Source organism: Crassostrea angulata, chromosome 10 (genome assembly GCF_025612915.1).
Source record: "Crassostrea angulata isolate pt1a10 chromosome 10, ASM2561291v2, whole genome shotgun sequence".
Taxonomy (NCBI): Eukaryota; Metazoa; Mollusca; class Bivalvia; order Ostreida; family Ostreidae; genus Magallana; species Magallana angulata.
In genome coordinates this window covers 50,005,805-50,023,787 of record NC_069120.1, presented here as the reverse complement: position 1 = coordinate 50,023,787, position 17,983 = coordinate 50,005,805, and the positions used below count along the sequence as shown (strand labels likewise).

At 31.9% G+C, this 17,983-nt stretch overlaps 1 protein-coding gene and 1 pseudogene across 2 annotated transcripts; one reads left to right on the top strand and one right to left on the bottom strand.

Moving 5' to 3' along the window:
- The first annotated feature begins 3,669 nt into the window (after positions 1 to 3,669).
- Positions 3,670 to 5,991, top strand: LOC128166024 (putative nuclease HARBI1; annotated as a pseudogene).
- LOC128167016 (uncharacterized) lies at positions 5,990 to 8,340 on the bottom strand. 2 transcript variants are annotated; one of them, XM_052832506.1, is made up of 3 exons: positions 8,117 to 8,340; positions 6,853 to 7,317; positions 5,990 to 6,556 (listed from the first exon to the last, which is right to left on the bottom strand). In XM_052832506.1, the coding sequence occupies exons 1-3, from the start codon at positions 8,220 to 8,222 to the stop codon at positions 6,393 to 6,395; spliced, it is 735 nt and encodes a 244-aa protein (XP_052688466.1). In that variant the 5' UTR covers positions 8,223 to 8,340; the 3' UTR covers positions 5,990 to 6,392. The 2 variants fall into 2 exon arrangements, with proteins under 2 accessions (XP_052688466.1, XP_052688465.1); XM_052832505.1 differs by having other exon boundaries at positions 6,420 to 7,317.
- Between the last annotated feature and the right edge of the window lie 9,643 nt (positions 8,341 to 17,983).

The following is a 17,983-nucleotide window of genomic DNA, read 5'->3' as shown; positions in this document are numbered from 1 at the left end:
GAAGAGCAAAAATTATGTGTGGCGAAAATAACCCTGTATACAGTATGCATAGATTGAAAGATCCTTGAAGTCAACTATAGACATTAGTAAAAGTAAGAAATCCTACTTTATTCATAAAAGAGTTTTTTCTATACTCAGATTTTTAAATGACCTTGTTTTTTGACATTTATAACATTTTGGTTGGCCAAGGTATACACTCCCATCCCAAGTACCAGTAGTCCAAAGTATATACAACAAATAGTAAAAAAGTTGAAAGTGTTTTTATCAAAATTTAAATACTTTCAGGGGGAATAACTGATAGAATAAGGCCTCAGATCCTTTTAGTATAAATGGATGGAAGAACCCCATTAGTAAATGTTCCAAATCTCTATCTCTTATTGTTTTAGAAAACTAGCAATAACAAGCATTTCCTACTCAAAGGGCGTTAACTGTGAAAGTTCTCAGAGTTTTCAGACAAAGTGTCATTTGGTACCATAACTTTTAATCACCAAAATATAAAGTATAAATTATTTCAATAAATCTAATAACAATAAGAGGCCCATGGGTCACATCGCTCACTTGAGGAACAATATGATAAAATCAGCTATATGGAATCTGACATGAGATGACATGTACATGTATGTATAACAGAAAACAGATTACATGGAATAACTCTGTAGTTTTAAGAACTGGCTATGTCAGTATACAACTTATATCTAGTAAACACTTGATTATAAGTATTGTGTTGGTATTTTATCATAGATAAGAAAAGAATTCTTTTACTCGTGGATGAAAGAAGTAAATTAGAAAATAATAGTAAATTCTTAATATGTAATATACCAGTAAGGTCAGAATAGTACGTGTTTGTGATTGAGGGGAGAAGCACCACTCCCAGATTTTAAAATTTCGCTTTTATTTTTATGAAAGGTGGGAACTATAAGAAATAAGGACAAAATTTTGCATTCGCAAATTTATGATCTCACAATTTTAAACAAAACAATGGGATTGCAGAATTAAGTGCTCATGTAAAGTTATAAAAACAACAATACCCGGTACATGTCAAAATCTGTGTCACATCCCATATTGTTATACTTTCATGTTAAATACTGAAATCTGATTGGTTTAGACGCAGTTCATAATCCGTTCTATTACCCTCAGCGTTAGCAACGCACTTAGCAACGGGTAACATTACGAATTGTTACATGCGCGAAAATTATGCGCGTAAGGTTCGCCGTAGAATTCACTTTATTCCTATGTAAATGCAGTAAAGTTTTCGTTAAAATTAAGACATTCAGTATAATAAAATGAATAGTGCCTGTTTGGTAGGATAACGGTTGAAATTGACACCCCTCGAAAAGCATTGTCAACCTCCGCTTCGCGTCGGTTGACAATGGTTTTCGAGGGGTGTCAATTTCAACTGTTACCCTCCCAAACAGGCACTATTTATATATTAACCCTCTGGCCTTTGGCCCTTGGGCAGATATTGGAGTCTCAGGTTATTGCTGTGATACAGATTTTGCCATGTATTTTTCTCTATATATATCAAAAGAATGAAACAAGTGAAAAGCTGTCAATGTGACAGCAAACCGGTTTTTCTTTTATGTAAACTGTATCCATAATCCATGTCAACCCTTATCCAGTGAAATGGAGTACCCTACATGTATATGCAACATTTTGCCAAAAAATGACTAAGTTCAAAAGCTAGTATTTTTTTCATAAATTATCGGAAATCAAAATCCTAGCAATTTGCACACCTCTGATATATGTACAATTGATCTGCAAAAGAACAACTTCCTATCTTCAGAACTGTAGGAGGAGTTATCCGTACAATGAGGGTACCCTATATGCAATATTTTGCCAAAAAATGACTAAGTTCAAAAGCTGGTATTTTTTTCATAAATTATCGGAAATCAAAATCCTAGCAATATGCACACTTCTGATATATGTTCAATTGATCTGCAAAAGAACAACTTCCTATCTTGAGAACTGTAGAAGGAGTTATCCGTACAATGAGGGTACCCTATATGCAATATTTTGCCAAAAAATGACGAAGTTCAAAAGCTGGTATTTTTTTCATAAATTATCGGAAATCAAAATCCTAGCAATATGCACACCTCTGATATATGTACAATTGATCTGCAAAAGAACAACTTCCTATCTTGAGAACTGTAGGAGGAGTTATCCGTACAATGAGGGTACCCTATATGCAACATTTTGCCAAAAAATGACTAAGTTCAAAAGCTGGTATTTTTTCGATAAATTATCAGAAATCAAAATCCTAGCAATATGCACACCTCTGATATATGTACAATTGATCTGCAAAAGGACAACTTCCTATCTTGAAAACTGTAGGAGGAGTTATCCGTACAATGAGGGTACCCTTTTCGCAGCCGCCCGCCCGTCCGCCTTTTTCACCATTTTAATAACCGGATTTTTCCGTTGGAAAACCCGGTTAAAAATTGACCATTTTCTTTTGTTATACTTTCATGTTAAATACTGAAATCTGATTGGTTTAGACGCAGTTCATAATCTGTTCTATTACCCTCAGCATTAGCAACGCACTCAGCAACATTACGAATTGTTACATGCGCAGAAATCATGCGCGTACGGTTCGCCGTAGAATTCACTTTATTCCTATCTAAAAGCAGTGATGTTTTCTTTAAAATTAAGACATTCAGTATAACAAAATAAATAGTGCCTGTTTGGGAGGAGAACAGTTGAAATTGACACCCCTCGAAAACCATTGTCAACTTCCGCTTCGCATCGGTTGACAACGGTTTTCTCGGGGTGTCAATTTCAACTGTTACCTTCCCAAACAGGCACTATTTATATAATATTAACTAGGGTTAAAAATTATTTGACACTTGACAGTGGTGAAAATTGAAAAAATGATAGGCAGCACGTCATTATGTTTGACCTTTATTACAGTAACTATATATATATATAGATTATTACATGACAATTTTTATATCGCATCCTATATTAGCCCTCAGTCGCTGTATATCAGCCTTTGAGCCTGATGGCGCTGTCGAGGGCTGATATAACAGAGACTGAGGGCTAATATAGGATGCAAAATGTATAGAGTAAAAAATTGCAATGTTATGATTTTTTAAATTATAAACTTATTATAATATATAGTAAATATTTATAAAATATTAAAGAAACAATAAAAACATCATGTGGTGAATGATTATTGTTATAAAATCGCTCCGTGTCTTTATATTCCATATCTGATAAACTTCGTTTGTATACCACATTGACGTCGACGTTACTTTTTGATGTCATACTATGAGATTGTAGTTGAATGAGGCATACCATACTCTTTGTCATAATAGCCGACGATTAAATGAGAGTAATGTGATATAACATCCGAAGATTGCCGGAGAGGGGTGTGATATAAATCTTTTATCACACCCCTAGGGTTTATATCACACGGGTAGGCGAATTTTCAGTTTATATCACTCGGGCCGAAAAGGGTATATTTTCTATAAGTATCCAATATATCGATATATGATATCACTTATCGATTTGAGGATTTTTTTTTCTCAAATTATCTTACTTTTGTTCCTAAAATCTTTGTCGATTTAATGGGCCTTATACCAAAAATACTTTACTTTTTAAGAAAATTGCTAATAATGTTATCAAACTTATAAATTGATATTTTTATTATTACATGGAAAGAGATCAAATATGGTGTACTGGTAACCTGAAAGCTTTTATAGCCAGCAAAAAAGCATCTGTCAATGTATAATTGATAGCTAGGGTACTGTTTATATGTCTCAAATCTACCGGGTAATCATGCACTCCTTAATATGCAGTTTATACAAAAAATCTTGTTTGTTTCTCTTCAAAATAATTTTGGAGTTTTACGGAATTGCTACTTGTAACTTAAATCAGAAGCGTCTGCATTAGAAATATGACAATTTATGATGTTTATGATAGGAGTTCCCGAATTTCCTCGGTGATAATTTTTAATTATCCTATTAAAAGACTTCAAAATATTTTTTTCCTATGGACTATGATATATTCATGCAAAGTTTCATTGATATATTACTTATTTTGTTGGTTATATAGACACAAATCAATCACTAAACTGAAACTCAGGTGGGGGAATGCGGCGTACTTACTTTAAAAGATTTTGAGGGGAAATTAGTAATGCACATGCATCCTAAGATACGTTATCATAAAGCTTTAACATAGTTCTTATGTGCTTTACCTTTTGTTTTAGTTAAAATCCTCTATAATTAAAAGAAAATAACAAGATACTGGTGTGACAAACGCAAACTCTCCCGTTCGGAACACTTCAAATTTCATTAAAAAATCCGAAAAATTCCGCGAAATAAATAGTCTGGTACCCGCCCCGCCACTGCGTTTTCACTTCGTTTTGAAACGAAGTGAAAACGCAGTGGCGGGGGCGGGTACCAGACTACGAAATAAATGTCAAAATCACGTGATACACTTTTTTCTTTCTCAAATGAGTTTATAACAAGGCAAATTTACGGAAGCCCTGGGTCGCGCTCCATTGACCTGTTCCGTACACGTCCCAGACAAATTCTCGCGCAATGCGAATGGTGCACACAGAACAATGACTATGGCGGCCAGTTTGCAATTACAGACGTTAATGCCAATATTTCTTGACGAATTGTTTGAAAATGAGGGGAATATGCGTCAACATTTTCAAAGATTAATGCAACTCTGCGCAGCAGCAATGTTGTCAACGTAATTAAACCATAAAAATATATGAGTTTCCGTGAATTTAAGCGTTAGAAGCAGGCGCGGATCCAGAATGTTTTTCCATAAGGGGGGGGGGGGGGGGGGGGTCCGAGTACGTGTTTATACTTTACAGGAAAAAGTTATCCGATTGGAATATGTTTATAATATATTAAATTTATTTTATTCATAAAAATAATAACTGGTTTAACGACGATTTTATATATATAAACTATTAGTAAAAAACTACATGTAGTTAAAAGAAATACATTGTATTTTATATATTGTAGGACAAGGGATGATAAAACTAGAATAGAAATGTATGCGGAAGAAACTGTACCTTTCTACAACCTGGATGATTTTCGGCGGTTCTTTCGGGTTTCTAGAGCAACATTTGAATGTTTATGTAGAAATATTGCCAACTTTCAACAATTAAAACCTGGATGGACTGGAGGAAGAGAATTTATTTCAACAGATAAACATTTGTTAATTACCCTATGGTATTTAGCAACCCAAGATAGCATTCACAGCATATCAGATAGATTCAATGTCACCGAGTCCTCTGTTATCAGATGTCGCACAAGGATCACAGACATTTTTGTTAATAATCTAAAACATGTATTTATCGTCCTCCCTTCAGCTAATGAACGCCAAGACGTAATGGACAAGTTTGAGCAAAAACAAAATTTTCCAAATGTATTAGGTGCTATAGACGGTACCCATATTGCCATAAAAGCCCCTAAAAATCATCCCGAAACTTATGTCAACAGAAGGGTTTTTTCTCAATAATCTTGCAAGGAATTTGCAGAGAGGACCTTAGATTTGTTCATTGTGTTGCTGGATGGCCTGGAAGCTGCCATGATGCCAGGGTGTTGAAAAATACAGATATATGGGGAAAATGGTTTGAGAGTTTGTGGCAATGGGCATTTTCTTGGAGATGGAGCTTATCCATTGAGAAGTTGGCTTCTTACTCCCTACCGAGACACAGGACGTCTGACACCCCAACAAAGGAATTACAATTATCGTCATTCAGGCACAAGAGTAACTATAGAACGCGCATTTGGGTGTCTAAAAGGACGTTTCAGAAGATTGCGATATTTGGAAACTTCAGAATTAAAAACATCGGTTGAGGTCATTATTTTATGTTGCATTATTCATAATATATGCATCCTGAACAATGAAGATGTGCAAGATTTTTTTGAAGACAATCATCAAGGACCTTATGTGCCCCAAGGAAATTTAGTCGACAATCAGGCAGAAGGACTAAGGAAACGTGATAATATTGCACGAAATTTACCTTAAGTGATGTATTTTACATGACATGACTTAAGATTTGGAATACATGTATCAATATGTAACTACATATGGTTCAGGTCTTGTCTTAATTTGTCATTACACAATTCAAAAAGATATAATCATTGGTTGAAACTGTTTTATTGAACACAAGTATGTATATTTAACCTCAAATAAAAATAACAATAAAAAATAAAACAAAATCTCATATTTTTTATAATAACAATGAAATAAAACAGAAATTGGCACTATCTGTGATAAGTATAAAAGTAAAAAAGAAACAAATACAATCATGTGTTGTACTTTGCTTGTTCATAAAAAAAACAAAGACATCCTTACATCTAAGGGGTAATCTACCAGATATTTCCCTTTCAATAATAGTTTGCTGAAGTAGAAGGTAACAATAATGTTCAACATTTGAAAACTTTTATGGCTTTGCTGATTTGCTTCCTACACATAGGACATTTATTACCAGCAAGATTTGACGCACATTTCATACATGCTATCAGATGTCCACATGGAACAAATACAGTTTCTGCAATTTTCCCATCCTCCATGCATATCTTGCACTCGTCTATAAATGAAATATAAAGCATATTTGTATAAAATGCATGAATTGAAATTCAATCTTATCATGTTTAAACTATTTTGTTTGGCTTGATTTTAGAATTTCCAAAAAATTTCCGAACATTTCCATCTTTTCACGGTGTCTCCTTTCCACTTGTTCTTCAAAGCGCTGACTTTCATTCTTCATGATTTGTTCAAAGCTATCTAGAACATCATTTGTGCGGCGTCTTTTTGAACTTTGATTTAACTTTTCAGGAGACACGCATTTTCTCTTAGTAGAAGTTGTAGGAGTGTCAGGCCTACCTGAGTCACTTTCTTCTTTGCTTGATTTGGTTTCTGGGCTCGACTTGTTCTCTGTTCCAACAACACATTCTGGTTGAACATTAGGCTTGGCTGCCATGAACTCTAATTCTTCCTCATAAGGGTGATTTCTTCTTTCTGCCCCACTTTTTTTGTTGTGATCTTTAACATTCTTCAAACCTCTCATCAAAGTCTTCCACCTCCCTTCCACCTGCACTGCACTAAAGTTACAGTTTCCCTTTTCTCTTAGTACTTTGGCAATTTTGTTCCATAAGGCTTTCTTTCTTAACTTCCCACTTGTAACCAACTCCTCATTCTCCCTATATTGGCTGATTAATAGAAGTGTTGCAGGTCTAGTCCAAAGAACTGACGAGTCTGGGGCAATCTCAATGGGCCTCCCATCTTCTCCTTCCAGATCTAGGCTTTCATCCTCCAGCTGAAGCGTCTGAACATCATATCCACCACTACCTATTAAGAGTACTATACATGTACATGATGTAATAACTTAATTAAATAAGAAAAAAAAATTAAATATGAAACAAAACATTACTTATTAACTATTTTTTTTTGCAGAGGCATTACATTACATGCATTGTACATGTATACAAGTAAAAACCACTTATATTTGGGATATGTATCAATACAATTTTTCTAAGCAAGTTCTTTCTTCATGTTCTTTCAGGTGGTTCAGGCATTTTTAATGACACCCAAATTCCTAAGCCAATTATGATGTTTATGTTTACAGGCATAAGGTTTTTTATATTATGCATTAAATTAAAATTGTAAGTTCAAGAACATGCTATGACCTCAAAAGGCAACCACAACTTAAATAGTTTAATTATTTTTGTATTAATGACATCAAACAGGACGTCAGTGGCGGCGTCGAAAAACCTTTACGTTTATTTTTTTTTTTTTGGGGGGGGGGGGGGGGGGAACGGGGGTATTAAGCACGCTTTTTTCGCAAAATACATATAAATATACTGCATATCATGCTGAATTTAAAGCTATACCGTTTTTCAACCCGAATTTCCCGTGGATCTGCAGTTCTGCAGCCTCTAAATTCAAATGACTGTTCTTGTATATATATTGTACACAATAATCGCTCATAGAAAAAAAATACACAAACAAAATACTCAAAAAATCTGCCTAAACATGCTAGGCCCCCATTTAATGTTGCGAGTTGTCGTATAAACAAGGCACATTTTAGAAATAATGATGTTTAGATTGTTAGAAGAACTTAAAATCTATGTAATTAGTTTATATTTACCGGGATCATCACATGCATGGTTTGCAAACTCCTCCATGTCTCGGAAAAGGCGGTGACATGTATCACATTCAAAGAGCGTGGCTCTGTTTTGCGCATTAGTCGCCATGTTGAATTCTGACTGCACTACCTCTCGCACGTGGACAGAGAGAACAGTCCGAGAACAGTGTATTTTTGAACTCCTTTGACTTTGCACATGTGCGGGGTGTTCCGAACAGTCAATGGAGCGCAACCCTGGAAGGACATTGACTTACTCCTTAATTGTTATGAGCCCTGAGAGGACATATTGACTTCCTTCTTAATTGTTATGACTTAGTTTTGTATGACAAACATGTAACTATTATTTGATAAGATTTTTTTTAATTTCGAGCAATGAATAACACGTGGTGGTGGCATACCGGTCAACATGGACACTGACACCAACACTAGTTCCAGCAAAGAAGATTGGTTTTTATTGATATAAAGAATATTTCTTTTAAAATGCACCAAGATCGAAGTAATTATATAGGGGGACATATATGGTTTTGATAATTCAATCCGTAATTCTGTCACTGTCATGTGCCAACAAACTTTACCTTTATTTTAGAATAAATAAGTAAAATTTTGTATGAGAACTGAAATATTTTTTATATTACACCGGTCTTTATTTTTGCTCATTTTGAGGGCAAAAAAAATATTCTCTGCGCGTACATAGATTTTAAAGGGTAAGATTCAAAATTTTTAATTTAACTTTAACCTCGGGGTTTGTATTCCCGTACATATGTGAATACAGTGTAGTATGGTCTTTGGTATTGATAGCTGGCTTCTTTCTGGGACACTTTGTTAAATACAAATTCATCTTAATATTATTCTTTCAAATTGTTAAAAATCTGAATTTGCTGACTTTCTGAGGGTAAAAAGGCAGTAACTGCTCTACATTCAGGATCTTGTCTAGCTTATAAATCAGCTGATATGTAAAAAAAACCAACTACTCATGATATATCATGATAATTCTATTTATATTGTATATGCATTTATTTTACAAAATCTTGAATAATAATTTACACTGACTAACAGTTATTCATTTGAATATTTTGGAAAGTTCTTAAACAAGGGCAAAAAATATTACAAAGTCAAAAGATTAAAAAAAGAAGAACATTTTATACCCAAGAAAAGGGGTTATCATACATGAATATTTTTATCGTTGTTTTCAAACGTTGCATGCATGTATCTAGAAGATTGAAGGTCCAGAAGACAGTATAAGATTATAAGTTTCCCTCCCTTTTGAAAAATTTAAAATATCAAATTTGCATATTAGTAAATTAACTGAAAAAAAGACCCCACGCCAACCTCCTGTACAAAATTGTTCCAAGCATAATTTTGGGTAAAATTGTAATGGGCTGTACTTTCAAAAAAATATATACTTTTACTATGCATACATTTACTAGTTGGCTCGTACAGGAAAGATTCTTCTCTTTTTTTTATCCAAATGAGATGTATTTGAAAATTGATTCTAAACATAAAAAACCACAATAATACATGCATTATTTTTTAAGCATTTTTATTCTCAGATACAAAATACATATGCCAATATCTAAAACTTTTCAGACAGCCATTCAATTAAATTGAAATACTTATTAAATTGGACTGTCATCACACTTTTAGGTATAAAGACGTTCTTTACATGTACCAGGGGGTTCAGGTTTAAACACATGCTTATATAGTAAACTGGCAAAGCAAGTCTTAATTAAATATTTGGGTTTCTAATCCTGATAATGGAGTTGATTGTCGTAGAGATGAAAAATTAAAATAAAATTAGAAATAACTAGAAAAATAACAAAATAAACAAATAAGTGTTAAGAATTAATAAATAACCAGTAAATAATAAGTATTAACAATTAAAAAATAAAAATTAACAATTAACAAGCAAGTATTAAGTAATAGGTAGTAAGCATTTAGAATTAATAAATAACTAGTAAGTATTAAATAACAACAAGTAAATAATAAGTACAAGCAAGAAACAAGAAGTATATAGCTTGAGTACGGAAGCCCTGGAAGGACATTGACTTACTTCTTAATTGTTATCAACCCAGGAAGGACATATTGACTTACTTTTTAATCAGTGCTAAGCTTTATTTATTTGTTACTTCTTAGGTACAGTAGACGTATTTTTAAATTTAAACATATTATGTTGAATAAATTCAATAGGATTGGACAACAGGCATAGCCTATGTATACCCTCTTCTTGTATAATAGGTCATGTTGCATAAATTTTCATAATTATATAGGATAATATACTTATCCAACTATAATCATGTATTTGAATAATAACATATTACGTATATTATTTGTGAATTACAGAGCTATAATAATATATGAGGATCTACATTAAAATACAGTAATACAGTAGACGAAAAATGTGGCTAGAATTAAGCTGCATTTACCAATAACAGTCCAGCTGTCAAATTTTATCTTAATTGTACACATCATGTAAAAATTGACAGGGGAACACAAAATAAGTGTTAGTTGCTTGCAACCTCTTTTTCAATTCCATTCAAATGACTATATGGGTGAATGGTGTTAAACGTTTTATGTATGGAAAAAGTACGTTAGACCAAAGAATAGAGGCTAGGTGAGGAGCTCTTAAGAAGCTTGGGATTCATTGGTGGATTAATTTATCTAAAGATATTGTTGATACTGGAATATTCGATGTTTTCCTCATGGACGTCTTGCAAACTGATTTGGATAGAATTGCGAAACACTGAAATTATCATGAAATTCGGCCACAGAGAGGATATGCTGAACTGCCTTCTGAAAAACCAGATCGATGTCTTGTATTTTGTGCCTGAACTGACAGACGGACCAGACTTTAAAACACCTGTGAATGATGAAAATGTTAAAGCAATACGAGCTGTATTTTTTAGAATTTTATTTTGCTGCAAAAACCTGCTAGTATGATAAGTCTGCCTGTAACTTAAACTTTTATGATAAATAAGATTTTAAAAAAATCATTAATTTTTGTTAGGAGGAAGATTTCACTTATAAGGAATATATAGCAGATCAATTTATGTACAGGACGACAATAATCCAATTTTGCTCCAATTAAGGCTTCTTAATGGCTTTTCCCACAAAACCAGAGCTAACAGAAATTTTAAAACCATGATAATTTTTGTCATTTTAGTAGAAAATAACATTTTCTTAAAAAAAAAAATTACAACATGAAAATTGCAGCTCATATTGCTTTAACGTTTGTATTAATTTGTATGGAAAGAAGAAAGTTGTAGCGAAGAGTTCAAAGAACTTGTGAGCTTAACAAAACCCTGTGGTGTTCAAATCCCAGTTCATCTCTATGAAGCTTTGGAATTATACATTGAACTCAACGACGTTCTCTCAGACTACCTAAGAACAAATTGCAAAATTTGGGTCGTGTGTGTAGAATCTTTTAATGACATTGTTACTAAAATATTTGTGTTTCATTACTTGTTCAAGAGCATTTCAGATTGTTTTGTTACTGCTGCAAATATACAGAACATAAAACTAAACTATCTGTGTTATTCCTTTCCACACATGTTAATATAGCATAAATCTCAATAATTTAGCAATCACTCCCTTCTTTCGATACTACCAATTACATTATGTATCTAATGCTCCCCTCATAACCTAATGAGCTTTTCGCCATCAGATTCAAGACATCATCTACACATTCTAAAGTTTAACCTCAAGAGTACATCTCATATGATAAAAAATATACTAATCTAAAAAAATGAAATGAAGTAAATGAAATATAGAAAAATTATATTAAAAACAAAAATAATTGTAATATACTTTGATGATGAATAGCAAAAGCTGTATTCAATTTGGAGCAAACAAATCAGTTTAAGTTGAGCTGTTTCATGCAAAAAATTATACATCTTGTTAAAGCTCTCATAGTGGCGCAAAATTTAAATTAACCAAGCGATATTTCTTGATTTATTCATTGTTCTGTGATATTTATGAAAAAAATATTATCAGATTCCTCTTTCTGAAAATAATAAAGAACCAATACAGTAATTGTCAAAATAAATCAAATTGATGTTATATCAAATTTATTCAAAGTCAATCAAACCAAAATAGTGGTAGGACTCAAACTACATGCATATACTTCTTGTTTCTTGCATTTACTTATTACTTACTTGTTGTTTTTTAATACTTACTAGTTATTTATTATTTCTTAATACTTACTACCTATTACTTGCTTGTTAATTGTTAATTTTTATTTCTTAATTGTTAATATTTATTATTTACTGGTTATCTATTAATTCTTAACACTTATTTGTTTATTTTGTTATTTTCTAGTGATTTCTAATTTTATTTTAATTTTTCATCTCTAAGACAATCAGCTCCAATCTCAGGATTAGAAACCCAAGTATTTAAATAAGACTTGCTTTGCCAAATTACTGTATATAAGCATGTGTTTCAACCTGAACCTTGATACCCCTGGTAAAGAAGTTCTTTACACCTAAAAATGTTATAACAGTCCAAGTTAATAAGTATTTCAATTTAATTGAATAGCTGTCTGAAAAATTATAGATATTGGCATATGCATTTTGTATTTGGGAATAAAAATGTTTGGAAATAATGCATCTATTATTTTGGTTTTTTATGTTTAGCATCAATTTTCAAAAACATCTCAATTGGATAAAACCCTCTTTTCCGTACGAGCCAAATAGTAAATGTATGCATAGTAAAAATTAATATTTTTAAAAAGTGCAGTCCATTACAATTTTACTCAAAATTATGCTTGGAACATATTTTTTTACTGGAGATTGGCCTGGAGTCTAATGTCTTTTTCAGTTAATTTACTATGCAAATTCGATATTTTAAATTTTCCAAAAGGGAGGGTAACTTATAATCTTAAACTGTCTTCTGGACCTTCAACCTTCTAGATACATGCATGCAACGTTGGGAAATAACGATAAAAAAATTCATGTATGATAACCCCTTTTCTTTGGTATAAAATGTTGGGTTTTTCTTTAATCTTTTGACTTTCTAATATTTTTTTATCCTTGTTTAAGAACTTTCCAAAATAATAAAAAAAAAAAATAACTGTTAGTCAGTGTAAATTACAATTTCAGATTTTGTCTAATAAATGCATATACAAGTAAATAAAACTATCATGATATATCATGAGCTTTTTTTTTTTTTTTACATATCAGCTGATTTATGGGCTAGACAAGATCCTGATTGTGCAGCATTTACTGCTTTTTTACCCTCAGAAAGTCAGCAAATTCAGATTTTTAACAATTTGAAAGAATAATATTAAGATGAATTTGTATTTAACAAAGTGCCCCAGAGAGAAGCCATCTATATATAAACAAGTCAATACCAAAGACCATACTACACTGCATTCACATACATGTATGTACGGGAATACCAATCCCGAGGTTGAAGTTTGGTAAAAGTTTTTAAATCTTACCCATTAAAATTTATGTAGGCGTAGAGAATATTTGTTTGCCCTCAAAATGAGTAAAATTTAAGGCCGGTGTAATATAAAAAAAATATTTCAGTTCTCATTGGTATTCTAAAATAAAGATAAAGTTTGTTGGCACATGACATTGACAGAATTACGGATTGAATTATCAAAACCAATATATGTCCCCCTATATATTTACTTCGGTGCTTATATAAAAATATTTTTTATATCAATTAAAACCAATCTTCTTTGCTGGAACTAGTGTTGTCAGTGTCCATTTTGAGCGGTACGCCACCGCCACGTGTTATTCATTGCTGGAAATTCAAAAAAAATCTTATCAAATAATAATTACATGTTAGTCATAATAATAAGTCATAACAATTAAGTAAGTCAATATGTCCTTCTAGGGCTGATAACAATTAAGAAGTAAGTCAATGTCCTCCCAGGGCTTCCGTACTTGAGTCCTGATTGACTTTAAATAAATTTGATATAACATCCATTTAATTTATTCTGACAATAACTAACTGTATTGGTTCTTTATAATTTTTAGAAAGAGGAATCTGATAACATTTTTCTCATAAATACATGTATCACAGAACAATGAATAAATCAGGAAATATCGCTTGGTTAATTTAAATTTTGCGCCACTATGAGAGTTATGACAAGATGTATAATTTTTGGCATGAAACAGCTTAATTTAATCTGATTTGTTTGCTCCGAATTGAATACAGCTTTTGCTATTCATCATCGAAGTGTAGTACAATTATTTTTGTTTTAATATAATTTCCTTTTATTCCAATTACTTCATTTCATTTCTTTTTAGATTAGTATCTTTTTTTATCATTTGATATGTACTCTTGAGGTTAAATTTTAGAATGTGTAGATGATGTCTTGACCCTGATAATTCCTGTGATTCGCTATTCTATCCAAATCAGTTTGCAAGACGTCCATGAAGAAAATTGCAGACATTCTTTCACAACTGGATTGTCTAAGTCGAACATCCCAGTATCCACGATATCTTCAAATAAATTAACCCACCAATGAATCCCAAGCTTCTTAAGAACTCCTCACCACGCCTCTATTCTTTGGTCGAACGTACTTTTTCCATACATAAATCGTTTAACACCATGCATCCATACAATCATTTGAATGGAATTGAAAAAGAGGTTGCAAGCAACTAACACTTTTATTTGCTGTTCCCCTATCAACTCGTAAAACTCTTGGAACAAATTTAACATGATGTATACAATAAAGATAAAATTTGACAGCTGGACTGTTATTGGTAAATGCAGCTTAATTCTAACCACATAATTCGTCTACAGTATTTAATACTTATTGACTGTATTATAATGTAGATCCTCATATATTGTTATAGCTCTGTAATTCACAAATAATATACGTAATATGTTATCATTCAAAACATGATTATAGTTATATAAGTATAGTGCCCTATATAATTATAAAAATTTATGTAACATGACCTATTATACAAGAAGAGGGTATACATAGGCTATGCCTGCTGTTCAATCCTATTGAATTTATTCAATAAAATATGTTTAAATTTAAAAATTCGTATACTGTACCTAAAAAGTAACAAATAAATAAAAATTAATGCTGATTAAGAAGTAAGTCAATATGCCCCTCCTGGGCTCATAACAATTAAAAAGTAACTCAATGTCCTCCCAGGGCTTCCGTACAAATTGCATATTCAAGGAATTTAATAAAGCTATTTTTTAATTTTTCAATCTAACATGGTTCAAAACTTTCTGCAACACATTTCATAAGTTTTTCTACGTTGGCCGCGAATGAGTCAAATTAACAAAATTTTATAATTTTACGTTAGAGAAATAATATTTAGTCCAATTTTTGGGGTTATGACCACAACGATGAAAAAACATTCTTTTTGGGTTTTTTTTAGTCTTTTAAAAAAAGTTAATTTATAACCATGAACAGAAAACATATACTGTCTCTTACGTTAGAAAAGTGTTAAATTAATCTCAGTTTATAGACATTATATATGAACAGTACTTTAGTTAATCTTATTTACATTTTACAATCAATTTATTAATTTGTTAAAAGACAGATGTAAATGTAAACATTAAAATGCTTTATTTGGTGATTCATGCGGGTTATGATTTATTAAGGTAGTAATCATTGCAGAAATTAATTTCCGTGGTTTTGTCTGATTGACTTTTTGTTTTCATTAAATATATATAATTCTTGTCTCTTGTTGTATGGTTTGGCATCTTATCAAATTTCTTTTGTTCGTTAAAAACTTGCACGCTAATAATCCATATTTATATGCAGGTTTATCCTCTTTCCTTTTTTAAAATAAAAGACTGAATTTTTTTTTACCGTTGAAAAATTTTCTAATTAAACATTTTCGGATTTTCGGATTTCTTTTGAAAATGGCTTAAACCTGTAAACACATTAATTTGTCCATTTACATCGAATATCAAGGGAACAAATACATTGATGTCCTTCTGTGACGTAGGAACCGCATACTATACATAACTGTACGTGTAATTATATAAATATGTGCGACAATTATAACGATCACATACTCTAGAAACAAAATTTTATCGCGGAAGAGGAAGTACTGCTTGATTATCGTAATCAGAGAAAAACATTCACGTACACGTACACTATCAAGTCATGTGCAATAATATATTGTATGAAGTAGGTACTTCCATTTATTCGATCTCCAGATCAGAGCTATGACCCAGACAAGTTTGCACGACAGACGGAAAACGGAAATTAGTTAATTAAAAAGAATATTCAAAATTTTTATTTCATATTATTTTTAAAGACATTTTAAATTTACAAATCCATAACATATTTTTGCATGGACTGTGCCTTATACAAATTCATCAAAATCAAAAAATTACGTCAGTTCCTTAAGTTCTCTGTATTTAGTATGAACCAAATTAAAACTTTGTCTATTTAAAACTATTTACATTTTCAAGTGTCTTTGACTATTATAACACTACATATCGATTTTGTACTACATGTACATAAACCAGAAATTCAAATGACGCCAAATTTAGGCGCCAGTGGGGTTTGCTTATTTATATTTAAATATTTAAACGTACGATGCGGTTTATAAATAAGCGTAAACTGTTTCAAACCATTTTATATCGTATAAAACTAATAAATATTGAGTTCATTGCTTTTAATTTACTTTTTTACTCTTCATTGTAGATAAAAAACGGTCATTTGACCTTTGAAATGACGTGAAATTGTACAAAATTCAAACTTAAGGTCAAGATCTAGTAAATGAAAGGTGCCTACAGGTTTATGAAATTCAAGATATAAATTCTTTTAATGGTGCTTCATTACTATATCTTTATTTAATAGGATGAACCGGGGCTTAAATTTTTGATAAACATGATAAAAAATCATGTTTTAAACAACACTTTTTTATGAAATATGAAGGATAAAAGTAACAAATCTCGGAGTTTTGTCCATTTTTGACTAATGAAATATATCTAGAATGCCTACAGTCTCTCCAAAAACGGAATTAAACAAGCTCTTGACCTCCTCTTTAAAATGATGTCAAATTGAATATAGGTACCGGGACTACTTTTCCCGTGATTGAATATAGAACGTCAAAATATTATTTAATTTTCCTCATTATTCCTTTAAAGCCGTAAAATACGGGAAAAAGATTCATCAAATCAACTATGACGTCATAATGGTTCTAGCACCAAAAAGACACTCTGGAATCATTTACTAGATCTTGACCTTAACGACGGGCGGATTGATACGTTTTTGACGTTAGTCTTACTATGACGTAGGAAACTTTCTTTATACGATATAAAATGATTTTTTAGCCAATCAGAAAGCACGTTACAACCAAAATTAAATTGTACATGTATAAGTAATAAGGAATCATTGTGGATGAAAATAAATATCGTTTTTCTATTAACCCCTTCACGGTAACTGCGGTAGTGCTCTTTTGCAGGGCAAAATGACGTGTTTGGTGAAATATGACGTAACGTCAATTGTTTCATGTATGTCATTTAATTATGGGCGCCTGTAAAGTGCGAAACGAAACCAATCGAAACGAAACGAAACGAAACCAAACCAAAAATCGAAACGAAACGAAACGGAATTTAATCAAAACTAATATCAATTTTGACTACATAAAAGAGAAATAAATCCATTGAAATAAATTTTTGAACCACAACATATAACTACATGTATGTTTCAGATTGCCGCTGTAAATTTTTGAGCTGATTATCCGAAATTTGCAGAAATTGTTTCATTAAATGATATTCAGACGTTGAGAGAGAGAGAGAGAGAGAGAGAGAGAGAGAGAGAGAGAGACAGACAGAGAGAGAGAGAGATGATCACATAGCAAAGTATATACGCAAGTTTGGGAGAGAGAGAGAGAGAGAGAGAGAGAGAGAGAGAGAGAGAGAGAGAGAGAGAGAGAG

Coding starts and splice junctions, on each gene's coding strand:
- LOC128167016 (XM_052832505.1), bottom strand. CDS start 8,222: ATGGCGACTAATGCGCAAAACAGAGCCACGCTCTTTGAATGTGATACA. Junction 7,318..8,116: donor CCATGCATGTGATGATCCCG/GTAAATATAAAC, acceptor TACTCTTAATAG/GTAGTGGTGGATATGATGTT.